This window comes from Salvelinus alpinus, chromosome 9 (genome assembly GCF_045679555.1).
Source record: "Salvelinus alpinus chromosome 9, SLU_Salpinus.1, whole genome shotgun sequence".
NCBI lineage: Eukaryota > Metazoa > Chordata > Actinopteri > Salmoniformes > Salmonidae > Salvelinus > Salvelinus alpinus.
In genome coordinates this window covers 36,022,805-36,039,598 of record NC_092094.1, presented here as the reverse complement: position 1 = coordinate 36,039,598, position 16,794 = coordinate 36,022,805, and the positions used below count along the sequence as shown (strand labels likewise).

The 16,794-nt window shown below is 42.6% G+C and overlaps 1 protein-coding gene and 1 long non-coding RNA gene across 5 annotated transcripts in view; one reads left to right on the top strand and one right to left on the bottom strand.

Annotated features, from left to right (window-relative positions):
- Positions 1 to 16,794, top strand: part of LOC139584713 (multiple C2 and transmembrane domain-containing protein 2-like) — a 46,072-nt gene that overhangs the window by 25,780 nt on the left and 3,498 nt on the right. For all 4 annotated transcript variants that reach the window (XM_071416863.1, XM_071416861.1, XM_071416864.1 and 1 more), the window contains exons 18-21: positions 5,896 to 6,015; positions 7,496 to 7,537; positions 12,355 to 12,464; positions 12,653 to 12,762. In XM_071416863.1, the coding sequence (XP_071272964.1) occupies positions 5,896 to 6,015; positions 7,496 to 7,537; positions 12,355 to 12,464; positions 12,653 to 12,762 (382 nt within the window). The remainder of the gene's footprint in view (positions 1 to 5,895; positions 6,016 to 7,495; positions 7,538 to 12,354; positions 12,465 to 12,652; positions 12,763 to 16,794) is intronic.
- The window catches only part of LOC139584716 (uncharacterized), a 123,115-nt gene continuing 112,383 nt past the window's right edge, over positions 6,063 to 16,794 (bottom strand). The window contains exon 4 of the long non-coding RNA XR_011676817.1: positions 6,063 to 6,459. This is a non-coding gene — a long non-coding RNA (uncharacterized lncRNA). The remainder of the gene's footprint in view (positions 6,460 to 16,794) is intronic.

Sequence of the window (16,794 nt, the reverse complement as noted above, 5' to 3'; positions counted from 1 at the left end):
GACAGGCAGGGAGACAACGGCCAACACCGGGCCTGCAAGCTAATGCTAATGCCCTGCCGCTCTTCTCTTGTCTTCCCTTCCCTTTGATAAAGAGCCCACTATTACTACTGTACCCTAGTACTGGCACCTAACTAGCCGCAGAATTTTCTTAGCTAACATGAATTGATTTGGAAACCTTCAATTTCCTTGTTTATTCATCATTATTCAGATAAACTAAATTAGATTCATAAATATTAAATTCATTTCCAGAGTAGTTGTTGGAATTTGATTCAAATTGATGGAGTTTAGATATGAATTTATTGTTAGATTTACTGTTGTTCCATGGCATACATTACTTAAAAGCCACTGTAGTAAGTAAAACAAGGGTTCCTTTAAAAAAATATATATATGGCCATGGATTATCAGAAACTCTTCTATGTATACCAATGGTTTATTTGTGTGAACTGTGTATACATTCTTTTGTGGAGCTTCTATAGCTGATATGGTCATGCTCAAGAGGGAGATGAGATTTCCCCTTTATCGCTCTCAGTAGAATGCAGCATCTCTCTCTTTTCTCGCCCTCTTTTTCTCTCTCGCTCTCCCTAGTCGATAAGACTTGAGCTGAGCATATTTGAAATATTTATTCAGCGTTAGCTCCGAGCACCATGGCTGCCCACACACTCTACCTGCCCTGCAGAGAAATCTTATCTGTGCTTCCTCTCTGCCTCCGACACCCCCTGAAAGCCTGTCCCCGTATTGGCCCAAGCTCACCACAAATTACATGTCTCATTGCTCGGGGTTTACACATGCTTTAAAGTCTGCCGCCGAGTAGCGTCCCCAACATTAGCCCTCAGCCAGACTCTCTGTTCCAGCCTGGCCAGTGGGGGCCTTTGATTCATTATAAATCATATTTTTTTGTATTTTAATTGAGGAAGTAATGCAGATTACTCCTACTGCCCTTGATTTCACCTAGAAAAGTACATCTATATCACGTTTATCCCCCGTTTACATTTTGGTATTTTGTACCGTCCCAAGCGCGCACACACACACACACACACACACACACACACACACACACACACACACACACACACACACACACACACACACACACACACACACACACACACACACACACACACACACACACACACACACACACACACACACACACACATACCCCTGGAGCCTGTAGTCAGCCTTGTTAAACTTATTCAGCTATGTTCATGTAATCTGGCATCCATCCACATCCCCACTGACTGACCGCCATAATGCTGGTTGGCTTTCTTCTCTCCTCTCTCTCTGCTCAGTTTTTCTCTTAGCCACAGTAGCTTTCCAAGCGCAACCACCAATAAATATGAGATGAACACAGAAGAGATAAAATATTTCCCATTAGAGCTGTTTGCAGTAGTATTGTATTGTATTTGTAATTACTGTGTCCTCTTTAATGCATGCTTAATGTCCGGTTAATGAGTGATACGCTATTGGTAATAATTGCTATAAATTGTAGGATTAAATATAATTCTCTATATCATCACATTTCATTAGTTGGCATATGCAGTATATACTGTGGTATATGTTTACATGAAGCTGTGTAGACGTGCCGGGTTTGGCAGACCTCCTGTCTAGTGTTAAGTCTGTCAGTCAGTAGTCTGGGTTGGTAGACTGGGCCTCTCTCCCATTAATCAATTTGCAGGATGGTAGAAACTCTTGGAGAGGGCATCTTTGTCCTTTTGTTCCTGCTGCGGTCCCTTCTCCCCCTCTTGGGAGAGTGTGGGTGGTGTCAGCTGCCATGCTTGCTCAGCTTTAAGAGTTATTTTATTCACACTTTTAATCGCTGAGTGCTTTATTATTAGGTGCTGGATTGTGCTGGCCAGGGGATCTGCATGAGAAGGCGCAGAATGCATTTACTGGAATCATATTAATGGCACTATAAAACAAATCTGTCAGCCTGTTGTTAACCCCGCTGGCAGAGTGGCGCTGCCCAGGGTCGGTCCTTCTCCAGGCGCTTACAGGTGGCTAAGGAGAGTACATCTCCATCACCTACTCCACCGCGCGCTAATAGTTTTATTAATTCATTATTTTCCCCCTAGACACCATATGCATTATCATGCAGGCATTTTTCAGCTAAATGGTGTTTGTCAAGGGAGGTTTCCTACATTAAAGACACTCCTCCCAGACATACTAACACTTGTTCAATTACAAGTCATTCATTATCCATTTCTGCTGTGTGGAAACGTACCTTTCAGGTAGATCATTAATTATTAGCTTCCCTGCTTTCTGTTTGTTGCTTTATGTCCTTTTGGTGAAATAAATGACTGCTTTACCGCCCATGTAACATATTAGTGTTGTAGTATTTTGGACATTAAGGTTCCTGTTGTCATGTGTAATTTGTAGCGGGATAAAAAAAAATACGGTAGGAAGGCTCTCAAGACTGAAATGAAATATAGCCCAACTTTGAGGCCAATTAAAAGGTGGATTATTTTCAATATAAATTTACACTTAAGCCTGACAGGTTGCACTTTGTCCACACTGTCCTTTAATCACTCACGCTTGGCGCTAATAAAACATAAACCACTTAGCGGGGAATTAGTTCCATCTCCATTTCACAGAAGCAGCAGAGAATGTGAGGAGACAGGAGAAAAATATACCTCTGCTCATTAATGAGGGATATCTGCCGGCTAAGAGGCAGCTCTGTGTGCCTGAGCGAAGGAATCCGAGAGGCTTTCCCAGATGTTCACAGTAAAATTTGTATTAGTGTTTAAAAACCGAGAGGGAGGAATTGAGAAGATATTTCTGACAGTTTTGGTTTATACCCTCATTTAGGCGCTCAGTTTATACAAAAGGCATTGTATTTCTCTAGGCTTTTATCTTGTCCACCAAGCCAGAGCGCGGTGAGCTGAAATTTGCATTAGTGGCCGATTATGAATACCTGTGACAGATTCTCTCTGCCGGCTCCCTGGGAGGAAATGAATTGGCTCCCTCTGTTGACTCGCACAGGAAGACAGAGACCAGGCAATTAGACTTTAGTGGTTTATGTAGCAGCTTTTGCAGGGAGGGCAAGGGGGTTCAACATTCCTGCTGGGCTCATGTCAGTTTCCAGGCAAATTTTATTCCTTTCTTTTTATTTTAAAGGGAAAACTCTGGATATGACAGTCTACCTGTCTGCCAGCCTGCTGAATTGCTGTGGGTTGAAAACAGTGTCGCTTTAGAATAGCCTCATGCGAATAGAGGTGACAACATATGACGTAGGTTATTCATAACCTAAAGGAGACATTTTGAAGCTACCTCCACACATCATGCATATTCATTTTTTTACCTTTAGGTTTTCCCACCAGTGTTAGTTGTCGCTGCATAATTCAACTAATTTGTTGTGGAGAAATTACAGTAACATATTGTTCATATTAGGTCTTCACATCTTGGTTATCCCACCGTGTTTCTGCTTGTTCCTACACTTCACATTACTCAGATATTATTGAATGAAGCCTAGGGCTGTGAGGTACCCAGTGTTTACAGCATTACTCATGGTTCACGTTTCCCTGGTGGCAGTTTGAATCCATTGAACCTAGGCCTTGTGTGGCAGTAGGTAGACTGCCCCAGAGCCAGCAGGGCTGGAAACAGGCTGATATGACAAGACCAGTCTGCTGTTTATAGGGCTCAAATGGAGGCCTGAAGGCCCCACCGGTTCACATCCTGTCTCAGGACTAAGTCAAACATATTTTTACTGTAACAAGCCCCCAGCAGTCCACACTCAGACTGCACAGCATGCTATTGTAGTGAGCTATTGGAGTACAGGCATCCCAATTCTCATTTCATTGGGTGTTCTAAGTTACTAGGTTTGTTTTCTTTCAGCCTTTTGGTTAAGTTCCTCCTCTCATGAAGACAAAGTTTAAGAAAAGAGGAGTTTTTGAACCTTTCAAAGATTAAATTGTATTTTATCCCCAGGTGGTAAGGGTAGGCACCCACACAGCTTCAAGTTCCTTGGAGTCCACATCACCAACAAACTATTATGGTCCAAATATACCAAGACAGTCGTGAACAGGGAGACTGAAAAGTTTTGGTATGGTCCCCAGATCCTCAAAAAGTTATACAGCTGCACCAAGAGCATCCTGACTGGTTGCATCACCGCCTGGTATGGCAACTGCTCGGCATCCAACCGTAAGGCGCTACAGAGGATAGTGCGTACAGCCCAGTACATCACTGGGGCCCAGCTTCCTGCCATCCAGGACCTCTATACCAGGTGGTGTCAGAGGAAGGCCCTAAAAATTGTAAAAGACTCCAGCCACACAAGTCATAGACTGTTCTCTCTGCTACCGCACGGCAAGCAGTACGGGAGTACCACGTCTAGGTCCAAAAGGCTGCTTAACAGCTTCTGCCCCCAAGCCATAAGACTGCTGAACAACTAATCAAATGGTTACCCGGACTATTTGCATAGACCCCCTTTTTTTACGCTGCTGCTACTCGCTGTTTATTATCTATGCATAGTCACTTTACCCCTATCTACAGTACATGTACATATTACTTATTACTCGACTAACCGGTACCCCCGCACATTGACTCGGTATCAATACCCCCTGTATATAGCCACGTTATTTTATTGTGTTACTTTTTTAAACTTTAGTTTATTTAGTATTTTTATGACTCTTATTTTCTTAACTGCATAGTTGGTTAAAGGCTTGTAAGTAAGAATATCATGGTAAGGTCTACACGCGCATGTGACAAATAACATTTGATTTGATTTGATTTATAGAATGGCGTATAGCCATTACAAAAGAAAAAAATGCCAGAAATGGGTAAAATGAATGTCTACGCCAAGTGTTACACAGTAATAGATTTAGACTAAACTTGGAGGACTTTTTTATTTCTTCACGTCAACTGGCTAGTGCGCTCCTCCTTACACATAGTGGATAATTCCAGCTAGAGCCAGACTCATTAGGCTGTCACTAAATGGGTTTAAATGCAGCCGTCCAATTAGTGCTCTGCTGTGAAGTGCAGTGGGTGTTGTTCGCTGTTCTTAGCGCCGCTCCTTTACAGAATTATGAGGGATTACTCATTCAGTGTGATCCATCTTATTTCTACCAGGGGTCTTGGCTTTTCTCACTATCATCGCTGTGGAGAGGTAAACGTTGCAAATGCTCCTCCAGTTGCCATATGCGCCTTGTCACAGTCAGACAGCCCAAATGCTTCCCAATCTAAGAGGGTTAGATATGCTGTATAAGAGACAGCCTACCCTTGTCAGACTTTCTGTTCTGCAGAAAGGGACACTGCCAGCACATGTTATCTCTGTAAATAAATTGGATTTTGGAATATTAAAAATCCTTCCCAAAGGTCTCTTACTTCCCAGCCACTAAGAGGGGGCTCTGATGCTGTATAGCAGTGATCATCAACTAAATTCAGCCGCAGGACGATTTTTTTCTTGAGCGGATGGTCAGGTGGCCAGAACATAATTACAAATCATTTGTAGACTGCAAATTGACCACAAGAAGCCCAAACAGATATAATATTTGACTAAAACATAATATTTCAAACCTTGCTTATGTTTGTATATGATCACATATATCTCTCTGTTATGCGTGGGAATATCTTGAAGCTGACTTGATGGTGTTTTTACAGTCTTTTATGTCCAACAATGAAAAAAACATTGTGCTCAGAAAACTCTGGCCGCCAGTTGGGGTACCCTGCTGTATAGTGTAGTGGCGTAGCTTTGCAGTCTGCTGTGTTGTTCATGGGGCTTGGGTGGTGGGTAAACCCATTGTTTGTTTTGAGTGGTGAATGCTGGGATGTGGGAGGAGGACATTGTGTCCGTGACGTCTGGGCTTGGGTTCTGGCCCATGTTGTATGAGGGCAGTGCCACCCGCCGTGCCTTATCCGTGTTGTTCATGAGTCTCTCCCACCCTGTCCTTCCTGTCCTTCCAGATCTTCATAGTGACGGTGTGGGCCTGGGAGCTCTTCATGCTGCCTCTCTTCCTGCTGCTGCTCATTGGCTGGAACTACTTCCAGATCACCACAGAGAGGATCAGCAGCAATCAGGACCTGGTGAGTGTCTCCTATACTGTACTGTACTCCATACAGCTCTGGTCTATACTACACATGTCACAGCAGCTCTTCATGTTTCTCCTGGCCCACTCACCGGTCAGGAGAATGCAGAGCTGAGCACCAACTCCCTCTGCTAGACTCTGTCACCCTCAGAACATAGACTTGCACTCCCACTACCTGAATTGAACTGCCCGCAATGCCCTACAATAATCAAGAGTTATCATGACACAAGGTGCAGACACCGGAGGCAGATGGTTGGAGTCTTACAATATTTAATAATCCAATAGGGTAAGGCAAGAGAATGGTCGTGGACAGGCAAAAAGGTCTACACCAGTTCAGAGTTCAAAAGGTACCGAAGGGCAGGCAGAATCAAGGTCAGGGCAGGCAGGATGATCAGGCAGGCGGGAAAGTAGTCCAGTCAGGCAGGGGTCAAAACTGGGAAGACTATCAAAAAGAGAATAGAAAAGGAGAACAGGAAAAACACGCTGGTTGACTTGACAAACATACAAGACGAACTGGCACAGAGAGACAGGAAACACAGGGATAAATACACTGGGGAAAATAAGCGACACCTGGAAGGGGTGGAGACAATCACAGGGACAGGTGAAACAGATCAGGGCGTGACAAGAGTATGCTGTTACCATCATTTTTGCAAAATATTAGCTGAATGTTTTTTTTACCATGTTTACCATGTTGATACCAATACAGTATTATTTCAGCATACAACATTGTATTGATGTTGTGTAGATACTGTTGTAGACAAAGTGCATTGAGTACATTCTCAAGATGGCACGGCTATCTCCTCTGTATCAAAGCCTAGGTTATGGAAATCAAGTCTCCCCTAGCCATGTCTGTAAAGGTTAATGCTGTTCACACTTCTCAATGCCCTCCAATTTCACTGTGTTGTAAGCCATCTCGACGGCCGGGGCCTTGGCCTGCAAACATCCCCTCCCTGCAGCAACGTCCCCATCCCCAACCCTAGCCCACTGATTGTGTTTGAGGCTGCTGGCAAAGATGCAGTCCCCGGGAAATGTTAAAGCCTGGATTCACCCTCATATCCAGTGTGGAGCCTCTTTCACCTCTCTGTGACCCTGTGCCCGGCAGTAACACAACCCTGTTCCCAGGCAATGTCACAGTGTGCACCATGCAGGGGTCAGGGATGACTTGATGTAAAGGGATCTAGGCAACAGCATCCAAATTAAATGTTTTTTTCCTCTTTCTGTTTTTCTGTTGTGTTTATGTTGTGAAGAAATTAGATTGCTTTGCTGTGACAGTGCTCTTGTGAGGAAGGCCCTCTTTCACCTCTCCTTTTGTGTGAGGTCACCCCTGTGATGCCGTCTCTATGGAAACAGGCCTCTCCCAATAGGGGTATATGTACTAGAGCAGAATTTCATTACTAGGTGTTTGTTCAAAATGCTCCAGTGCCCGCATGTGTCCCTGTCCATTTGAAAACACACTACCTCTCTCCATTCTCTTGTAGGTGAACATGAACATGACCGATGATGAGGAGGAAGATGAGAAGGTATTTTATTTCCTTTATTTTGGACTATTCTATAGTATATTCTGTATGCCAGTTGTACAAGTTCTAGTTGGGACTTTTGCATAGTTTCACTGGAAATCCTTGTCTTTACCCAAGAATAGAACATTTCATGCATTCAAAATAGACAGAATGTAGGTAAACAGTAATAGCATGTGAACAAACACATTTCCTTCAGCACCTGCAGTCTATTTCATTGAGTATTCAGTATCACTACAAATGTGCTCTGCCGCAGTGTCCCAGCCCTTTTAAACTCCAAATCTGCGTTAGACTGCATCATTAATTGAAGTTTGTCTGTCGTTGGAGATATTAGCAGCAAGTGAAGATTTTCTCACTAGACTTTTCTAAATGGGATGGTTACTATGAGATTAACATTTTCCCTACAATAACAACTGAGGCTAAGAGCATGTACTTACTGTTCTATCAAGATTATCAGTCGCTTAAACAATTGGATCTCTATATTCATAATGAGCCCTTATTTATAATTTTTCATCTGAACTTGATAATACCAAAACAATTATTTTAATGCCTGTCCACCAGTGGAGGTTCAATTTATTCCATTCCAGCCATTACAATGAGCCCATCCTCCTATAGCTCCTCCCAACAGCCTCCACTGCTGCCCACACCAAAAGAAGAAGACAAAAGTGTCATGTCTTTTCCTCCTTGTTCCTCTTATCTAGACATTTCCCTTCATTTTAGTTAGGAGAGGCAAGAGTTAATGGGATGTGTATTATTGCTTTATGGTGGAGAAGTGGGGAAGTGTGGAGCTGCTGCAAAGCCTCCAAGCAATGACCCCTCTGCAGTGCGTCTGGGCCCAGGAATCATATCCATAATGTGCTTAATATATTCTGTTGTGATGACCGGGGGCTACCATCATCTACGGAGAGGAACACCCTCTGCTAAAAAACAGGCCTGTCCTCCAAATCCTGTCTGAAAGCACAGGCTAATTCATGGTATGTGTGCATACACATAATACAGCTTACGCTTAGTTGCACTGCATTTGTAATCATAGCTTAGAAAAGATAACCCAGTCCCCAAACAAATAGTAATGATATGACAAGTGTGTGTTTGTATGAATAGTGAATGAGGATGTACTGCTTTTGTTGCTTTTAATACTTCTACTACTGAATAGGATCATTAGTAGCAGGTCTTTATAATTTCACTCAACCTCAACGATTTGGCTTTTTTGTATTTTTATTCTGTTTGTTTTCTCCTTTAGATTAAAAAATAAGTATGTTTTTAAAAAAGCAGGGAATAGATTTTTCCAAATACATGTCCATGTGTTGTGGAGCTCAGTGTAACGGCTTAAACCAAATCATTCTTGTTCCTTGAAGTCCTCTCTGAAAGGTTTAACGTGAGCCCACTAAGCCCATTCACACTCTGTGAAAATGAAATATCTGCTTTCATTGACTAATTAAGAAGTTGCCTGTGTTTGTTTTAAGATGTCAGCTTTAATTTAAAGTGGCTTATTTGAAAGTCGTGTTATGGTTTTGCTGTCACTTAAATGTGATATCATGCAGACAGACCAAGCAATGTAGCTTTACACTTCATATCAAAGTGCTCTTTCAAACTATTTGGGGTTAAAGAGTGATCAGTGTTAAATTTCATGACTTCAAACGCACTATTTTTTTCTTGTAGTCCTTTCGCTAAGAAGTGAATAAAGGCTATTCCCTCTGAGAAGGTTACCATTGCCACTCAAATGTTTTTTTCCCTGTTTTCCCCTGGAGGAAGGAGATATGTAAACTTCCGATAGAGCAGTTGGAATGTGAGAGCATGACGTTAAAGAGAGACGAAAGGCCTGGCTACGTTACATCAGGATAATACACAACAGATCTCTCTCTGTGAACAAATCTGTCCTCAGGGAAAAAGACAGCTTACAAATGATGTGTGGCCAAAGTGACTTCCCTTTGGCCTTAGGTATCAATTGTGTAGATGGACAATATTTATTAAATAACATAAAAAAAACTAGAAAAGCAAAACAAGCCCATAGATCTCCACCACAATGAACAGAGAAGATAAAACAGGTCTTCTATGGCCTCTGGCTGGTATGGCTGGTCCAGGGTAAATAGGGGGGAGTGTTGCTCCTCAAGCACTGCCCAGGGGAGCAGGGGGTTGGGTAGGTGGGTTGAGGGGGTTGAGGGGGTGACAGACTGAGCTGAAGGGGTGCTTTCCCTTACCCCCTCAGACCCTAGTCACCACTGGGTCACCTTCAGCACACCAGCCAGACAGACTGCTGATGTCATAGTCAGTGATGTGCATTATGGGAGGTATGTAACACGTACTGCCTCTGGGAGCTGCTCACTCCTCACACGTTTGTTTGTGTATCCATTTGTTTGTTAGCTCATTTTAATATCATAAAAGAATCCATGTCAAAATCACAGGTGTTTTACATTAAGATTAACGTTTCTCTTCTTTGTGGAATAAGTCACTAGAAAATATTCAGTCAAGCTTTGAATGAATATTCAAATTTGATTCCATTTATTCAAATTAAAGCAATGTTAAATGAACTTTTTTCAGCAGTTTATTATGCCCCACATGCCTGTGAAACCACATTTTCTATTTACCTTTGTGCAAGAGATCAAATCTGTTCCCTTTAAAAGGTATAGCTTTTACAATTTTATCTGAAATGAGAATATGATTTGACACAGGTTTCCTAATCAGTACACATTTATGATTTATGTGGTCCATCCCCACCAGTATACCCATCCCTTTCACTTCAAAGGAAGCCATTTTATTTATTTTTGTTTACCAGCAGCACAGAACAATTTTGTAGGCGGTTAAAAGGGAAAATGAATGAAGATAAATAATATCATCAAATGAGTGATGTAGTAAAGGACTTCCAATGCTCATCACTAAGGAGATGGAGGACTTCAAGGGAGATGAAAGGTGATAATCATGAGAGCGTATTGATGCATACTTTAAAGTACATATCATTTGGATAATTATTTTTCAAATGAAACCTCAATTATTATTATTATTATTATTGTTTATTTTTCTTCGCCTAAGTCATCTTTGCCTACATCTACCTTGTGCACACAGTCCTATCTGTTCTAAATAAGAGTTCATATCAGATTTTATCAGATTTGAATCCTAATTCATGTTTAGGGGGTCTTAATCAATTTTAGATAGGCTCAGATTCCCTTTCATATCTCTAACTGATGAGGCTCCATATCCAGTGAGCTCTCATTTCCCCGTGCGCAGCTCTCTGTCCATCAGGAGCACACAGACATGGATCTTAATGGCTTTTAGCAAGCACAAACAGTTTCCTCTGCTGTGACTCAGAGCTCAGGAGAAATAGCTAAATTAACACCTAATGTGAAGTAAATTATATGCATTCTGCATTCACATTAGACTGAGGTTGGAGTTTTTTTTGTCTCGCTGCAGACAGTGTCTCTTCTATTAAACAATGATACATAGGATGATACGCTTCAGTACTATCCTTCCCTCTTTTGTATGACACTATGGGATAGTAATCTCTTCTATAGGAAAATAGGCTACAGTATATCCCTCCCTCTCTATTGTATCATACTATGGGATAATAATCTCTTCATGGATCTCTGAGAGAGCATATTTGAGATATTTCCAGCGGCCTGGTGGGAATTGCTCTCTTCCTGTGGTTGTTGTGGAGGAGACTGGGGACTGACAGTGGGGAGTCTCGCTGCTCTGTGCTGCCTGGCGGACAGCGTGTTTTCCCAGGGGCTGCCTCATGAGACTCTGATAAAAGCATTCTGTCTGGACACTGTCACTGAGCCCAGGCTGGGGCTGGAACTGCCTTCTAACACAAACATATAGACATCCTCAAGCCTCCTGTTAGACTCCATCAGATACCTCCCCTCTCTCTCCCTCGCTCTTCTCTGTCATCATTCCTGTCATTATGTCCTCCTTTTGATGTGAGTCTTCTCAGCCCTCTTTAGCTTGCATTACTGGTGTTATCATCTCCAGCCTCTCCTTCTGGAAAGCTTCCCAGCGCTGCTTCTCCTCTGCTGTTAGCAGCACTCATCTGATCATGTCTAATTCAACTCAAGACAAGCCTGAGAATGTCTAAAAAAAATCCCCCCACACTGAAATTGACTGACACCTTCCCATACCATGTCCATCTGGTCTATATAAGATGTCTCCGTCATATCACAGCTTTTGCACAATGATATTTATGTATCAATATAAAATGAACACTATAACACTATATATACACTTTGTTGGTGATGAAGGTGGACATTGCCGTAGTCCATTCACATGATATGAGAGTTGTATATGAGTGAGAATACATCCAATGATTACAACCCTGCGCTCTGGGGTGGCTGAGCCACTTCTCCCTCACACACACAGAGAGGTGTGAGGACAGACCGACAAACAGACAGAGTATAGAGGTGGGTGGGATAGCACAGGCAGAACAAGTCCAAACCCGCTCTATGGAGACTTGTGGGATTGGACTCCCTTACAAGTTGCACCATACATCCTCTGTCTGCTCTTCCTGTCTGGGTCATCTGGCCTGCTGCCTGATTACTGATGGCCATTTTATGTCTTTCTCATCCTCCAGTTAATCTGTGATTTAGATGTAGAGTACTTCCATTGTTTGTGGCAGACAAAAGTGGAAATCTCAGTCATCCTCATGACAGGTTTTCAACATTGAATCTGCCTCATTTTCAAAAGCATAGTCTGAAGAGACATAGTTTGCTCATTATAGGCCATTCAATAGATCAATTACTCATGATAGCACAGCAGAGATAAACTGGGCTTTGTCTGCTTCCTCAAACAATTGACATACAGCACAGTAGACCTCATCAGTGCCTTTGTATTTTTAGGAATCAGGGAAAAAGGGACTGATGGACAAAATCCATATGGTCCAAGAGATTGTCATCACTGTCCAAAGCATTTTGGATGAAATTGCATGCATCGGGGAAAGAGTCAAGAAGTAAGTTTTACATTTAAAGTTTTGGAAATGTTTCATAACACATTACAGTATACTGGAGTTCAATATTCTCTGTAACAGTGGGTGTATACGGCTTTGGCTAGCAACTACATTATTGATTGTGCAGTATCTTGTATCCTCTTAGTCATAATGATATTCTGACTTTATTTGATGTAATATTTCATCCACAGCACATTCAACTGGTCTGTGCCCTTCCTGTCCTGCCTGGCCTGCTTGGTTCTCTTTGTGGCAACAGCAACTTTATACTACATCCCACTGCGCTACATTATCTTGATATGGGGTAAGTCAAATATACACCATTATTTGAATAATACATACTGTATTTTGGAATGGATAGCTTCCCCTTCTGCCAAACATTGTTGTAAAAAGACAATTACAGGGAATAGCACTTATATCCATTATCATTATAACATGTTCTTCATTGAAGTCATTTGAACATTCAGCCATCCTCACATCTCTGTAATGCCCAGAGCTCAGGCTGCTAGCTCCAGAGGCCCATTGTGCTCAGAGCTCACTCAGTGGGGGATGTAAGCAGACCAGTCTGAGGCTAGGCTCAGGGTCTGTGAGAAAACAAAGCCGAGCGGCAAGGTAGAGAGCATCATGCTGTATATAAAACAGGATGTCCTTGGGCAGTGTAGGCTCCTGGTGTAAACCCTCATTATCTGCTCCAGTCCTACAGAGGAAGACAGTCTCAGCGGTCAGAGGGAAACAGACACTCCTCCTCCAGCTGTTAGCTCACAACTAACTGTACTTCCACACTGCCTCCAACACAATCAATACCAAAATCATATCAAACAACAGCACTGATACACTCTCCTGACTCCCCAGTTAACCCCCATCTCTGGTTGTAACGCAAGCCTTTCATGTAGTCTGCACACATTTAGGTCCTTAGGTTCTTTGTGTACACGTCGAGGTAAGCGCTGTAGCTAGCAGTGAATATATGGTCTCATTAGAACCTAGAGGTATCTGTTTGCTTTCTAGAAAGTGTGTGGAATGCAACCAAATGGGTGGAAATAACAGTATTGAAAATTAGATAAAGAATAAACTTATATGAATGGAAACATAAGAAATGTTTTGGTTGTTTGACTGATATGAAAAGGTGGTTGGGGGTGGAGTGGTGATAGGGGGAAGGGAGGTTGGTAATCTCTGCTCCGGGCTTTAGTACTGTATGTGTACTCAGAGGACCTGAGTCGCCCTTGGACACGGACTGAAATGTATGTTCTGCAGTCAGCCACCAGGCTCTGTTCAAAAGCTCTTATGGATCTTTGTGCTACTGTGCACCTGCTGCCTGCATTACAGCATTCTCTGTACTGTTGAGCTGCCAACATACAGTACCAGTCAAAAGTTTGGACATGCCTACAGTACTCATTCAAGGGTTTTTCTTTATTTTGACTATTTTCTACATTGTAGAATAATAGTGAAGACATCAAAACTATGAAATAACACATATGGAATAATGTTGTAACCAAAGAATTGTTAAACAAATCTAAATATATTTTAGATTTTAGATTCTTCAAAGTAGCCACCCGTTGCCTTGATGACAGCTTTGCACACTCTTGCCATTCTCTCAACCAGCTTCACCTGGAATGCTTTCCCAACAATCTTGAAGGAGTTCCCACATATGCTGAGCACTTGTTGGCTGCTTTTCCTACACTCTGCGGTCCAACACATCCCATACCATATCAATTGGGTTGAGGTGGGGTGATTGTGGAGGCAGGTCTTCTGATGCAGCATTCCATCACTCACCTTCTTGGTCAAATAGCCTGTGTTGGGTCATTGTCCTGTTGAATAACAAATGATAGTCCCACTAAGCGCAAACCAGATGGGATGGCGTATCACTGCAGAATGCTGTGGTAGCCATTCTGGTTAAGTGTGCCTTGAATTCTAAATAAATCACAGACAGTGTCACCAGCAAAGCACCTCCACACCATCACACCTCTTCCTCCATGCTTCCCGATGAGAACCACACATGCAGAGATCATCCATTCACCTACTCTGCGTCTCACAAAGACACAGCGTTTGGAACCTAAAATCTAAATTTTGGAGTCATCAGACCAAAGGACATATTTCCACCAGTCTAATGTCCATTGCTGGTGTTTCTTGGCCCAAGCAAGTCTGTTCTTCTTATTGGTGTCCTTTAGTAGTGTTTTTTTTGCAGCAATTCGACCATGAAGGCCTGATTCACGCAGTCTCCTCTGAACAGTTGATGTTGAGATGTGTCTGTTACTGGAACTCTGAAGTATTTATTTGGGCTGCAATCTGAGGTGCAGTTAACTCTAATGAACTTATTCTCTGCAGCAGAGGTAACTCTGGGTCTTCCTTAGCTGTGGCGGTCCTCATGAGGGCCAGTTTCATCATATCGCTTGATGGTTTTTGCAACTGCACTTGAAGAAACTTTCGAAGTTGTTGAAACTTTCTGCATTGACTGACATTCATGTCTTAAAGTAATGATGGACTGTGATTCCCTTTGCTTATTTGAGCTGTTCTTGAAATAATATGGAGTTGGTCTTTTGCCAAATCGGGTTATCATCTGTATACCACCCCTACCTTGTCACAACACAACTGATTGGCTCAAACGCATTAAGAAGGAAATAAATTCCACAGATTTACTTTTTACAAGGCACACCTGTTAATTGAAATGCATTCCCATTGACTACCTCATGAATTTGGTTGAGAGAATGCCAAGAGTGTTCAAAGCTGTCATCAAGGCAAAGGGTGGCTACTTTGAAGTATCTCAAATATAAAATATATTTTTTTTAACACTTTTTTGGTTACTTCATGATTCCATATGTGCTATTTCATTGTTTTGACGTTTTCGCTATTATTCTGCAATGTAGGAAATAGTAAAATAAAGAAAAACCCTTGAATGAGTAGGTGTGTCCAAACTTTTGACTGGTACTGTATACACGACATATACAAAAGTATGTGGACACCCTTTTGAATTGGTCAATTTCAGCCACACCTGTTGCGGACAGGTGTATAAAATCAAGCACACCGCCATGCAATCTCCATAGACAAACATTGACAGTAGAATGGCCTTACTGAAGAGCTCAGTGACTTTCAATGTGGCACCGTCATAGGATGCCACCTTTCCAACAAGTCAGTTCGTCAAATTTCTGTCCTGCTAGAGCTGCCCCGGTCAACTGTAAGTGCTGTTATTGTGAAGTGGAAACGTCTAGTAGCAACAACGGCTTAGCCACGAAGTGGTAGGCCACACAAGCTCACAGAACAGGACCGGCGAGTGCTGAAGCGCATAGCGTGTAGAAATCGTCTGTCCTCGGTTCCAACACTCACTACCGAGTTCCAAACGACCTCTGGAAGCAACATCAGCACAAGAACTGTTCGTCGGGAAATTGTTTTCCATGGCCGAGCAGCCGCCCACAAGCCTAAGATCACCATGCGCAATGCCAAGCGTCAGCTAGAGTTATTGTCAAGCTTGCCACCAATGGACTCTGGAGCAGTGGAAAAGTGTTCTCTGGAGTGAGAATCACGCTTCACCATCTGGCAGTCTGACGGACGAATCTGGGTTTGGTGGATACTAGGAGAACGCTACCTGCCCGAATGCATAGTGCCAACTGTAAAGTTTGGTGGAGGAGGAATACTGGTCTGGGGCTGTTTTTCATGGTTCGGGCCCCTTAATTCAAGTGAACAGAGATCTTAACGCTACAGCATACAATTACATTCTAGACGATTATGTGATTCCAACTTTGTGGCAACAGTTTGAGGAAGGCCGTTTCCTGTTTCAGCATGACAATGCCCCTGTGCACAAAGCGAGGTCCATACAGAAATGGTTTGTCCAGATCGGTGTGGCCTGCACAGAGCCCTGACCTCAACCCCATCGAACACCTTTGGAACGAACTGGAACGCTGACTGCGAGCCAAGCCTAATCGCCCAACATCAGTGCTTGTTGTGGCTGAATGGAAGCAAGTCCCAGCAGCAATGTTCCAACATATAGTGGATAGCCTTCCTAAGAAGAGTGGAGGCTGTTATAGCAGCAAAGGGTGGACCAACTCCATATTAATGCCCATGATTTTGGAATGAGATGTTCGATGAGCAGGTGTCCACATACCTTTGATCATGTAGTGTATTTTTATGATGATACATATCAATGCCCTGTCCATACAACCCCACCATCTTATTGATATACAGATTCAATTTAGTTCCTGGTGATCAATTTAATACCATCACAAGGTGCAATTTCTCATACAGCGGTGAAAGAGCTAGGGATGGGGTCGCAAGATTGTTTTCTCCTTGTAAAAATATGCAGGTCTCGATGACACCTTTATTTATTAATGTGTCCTTGTTTTCACAG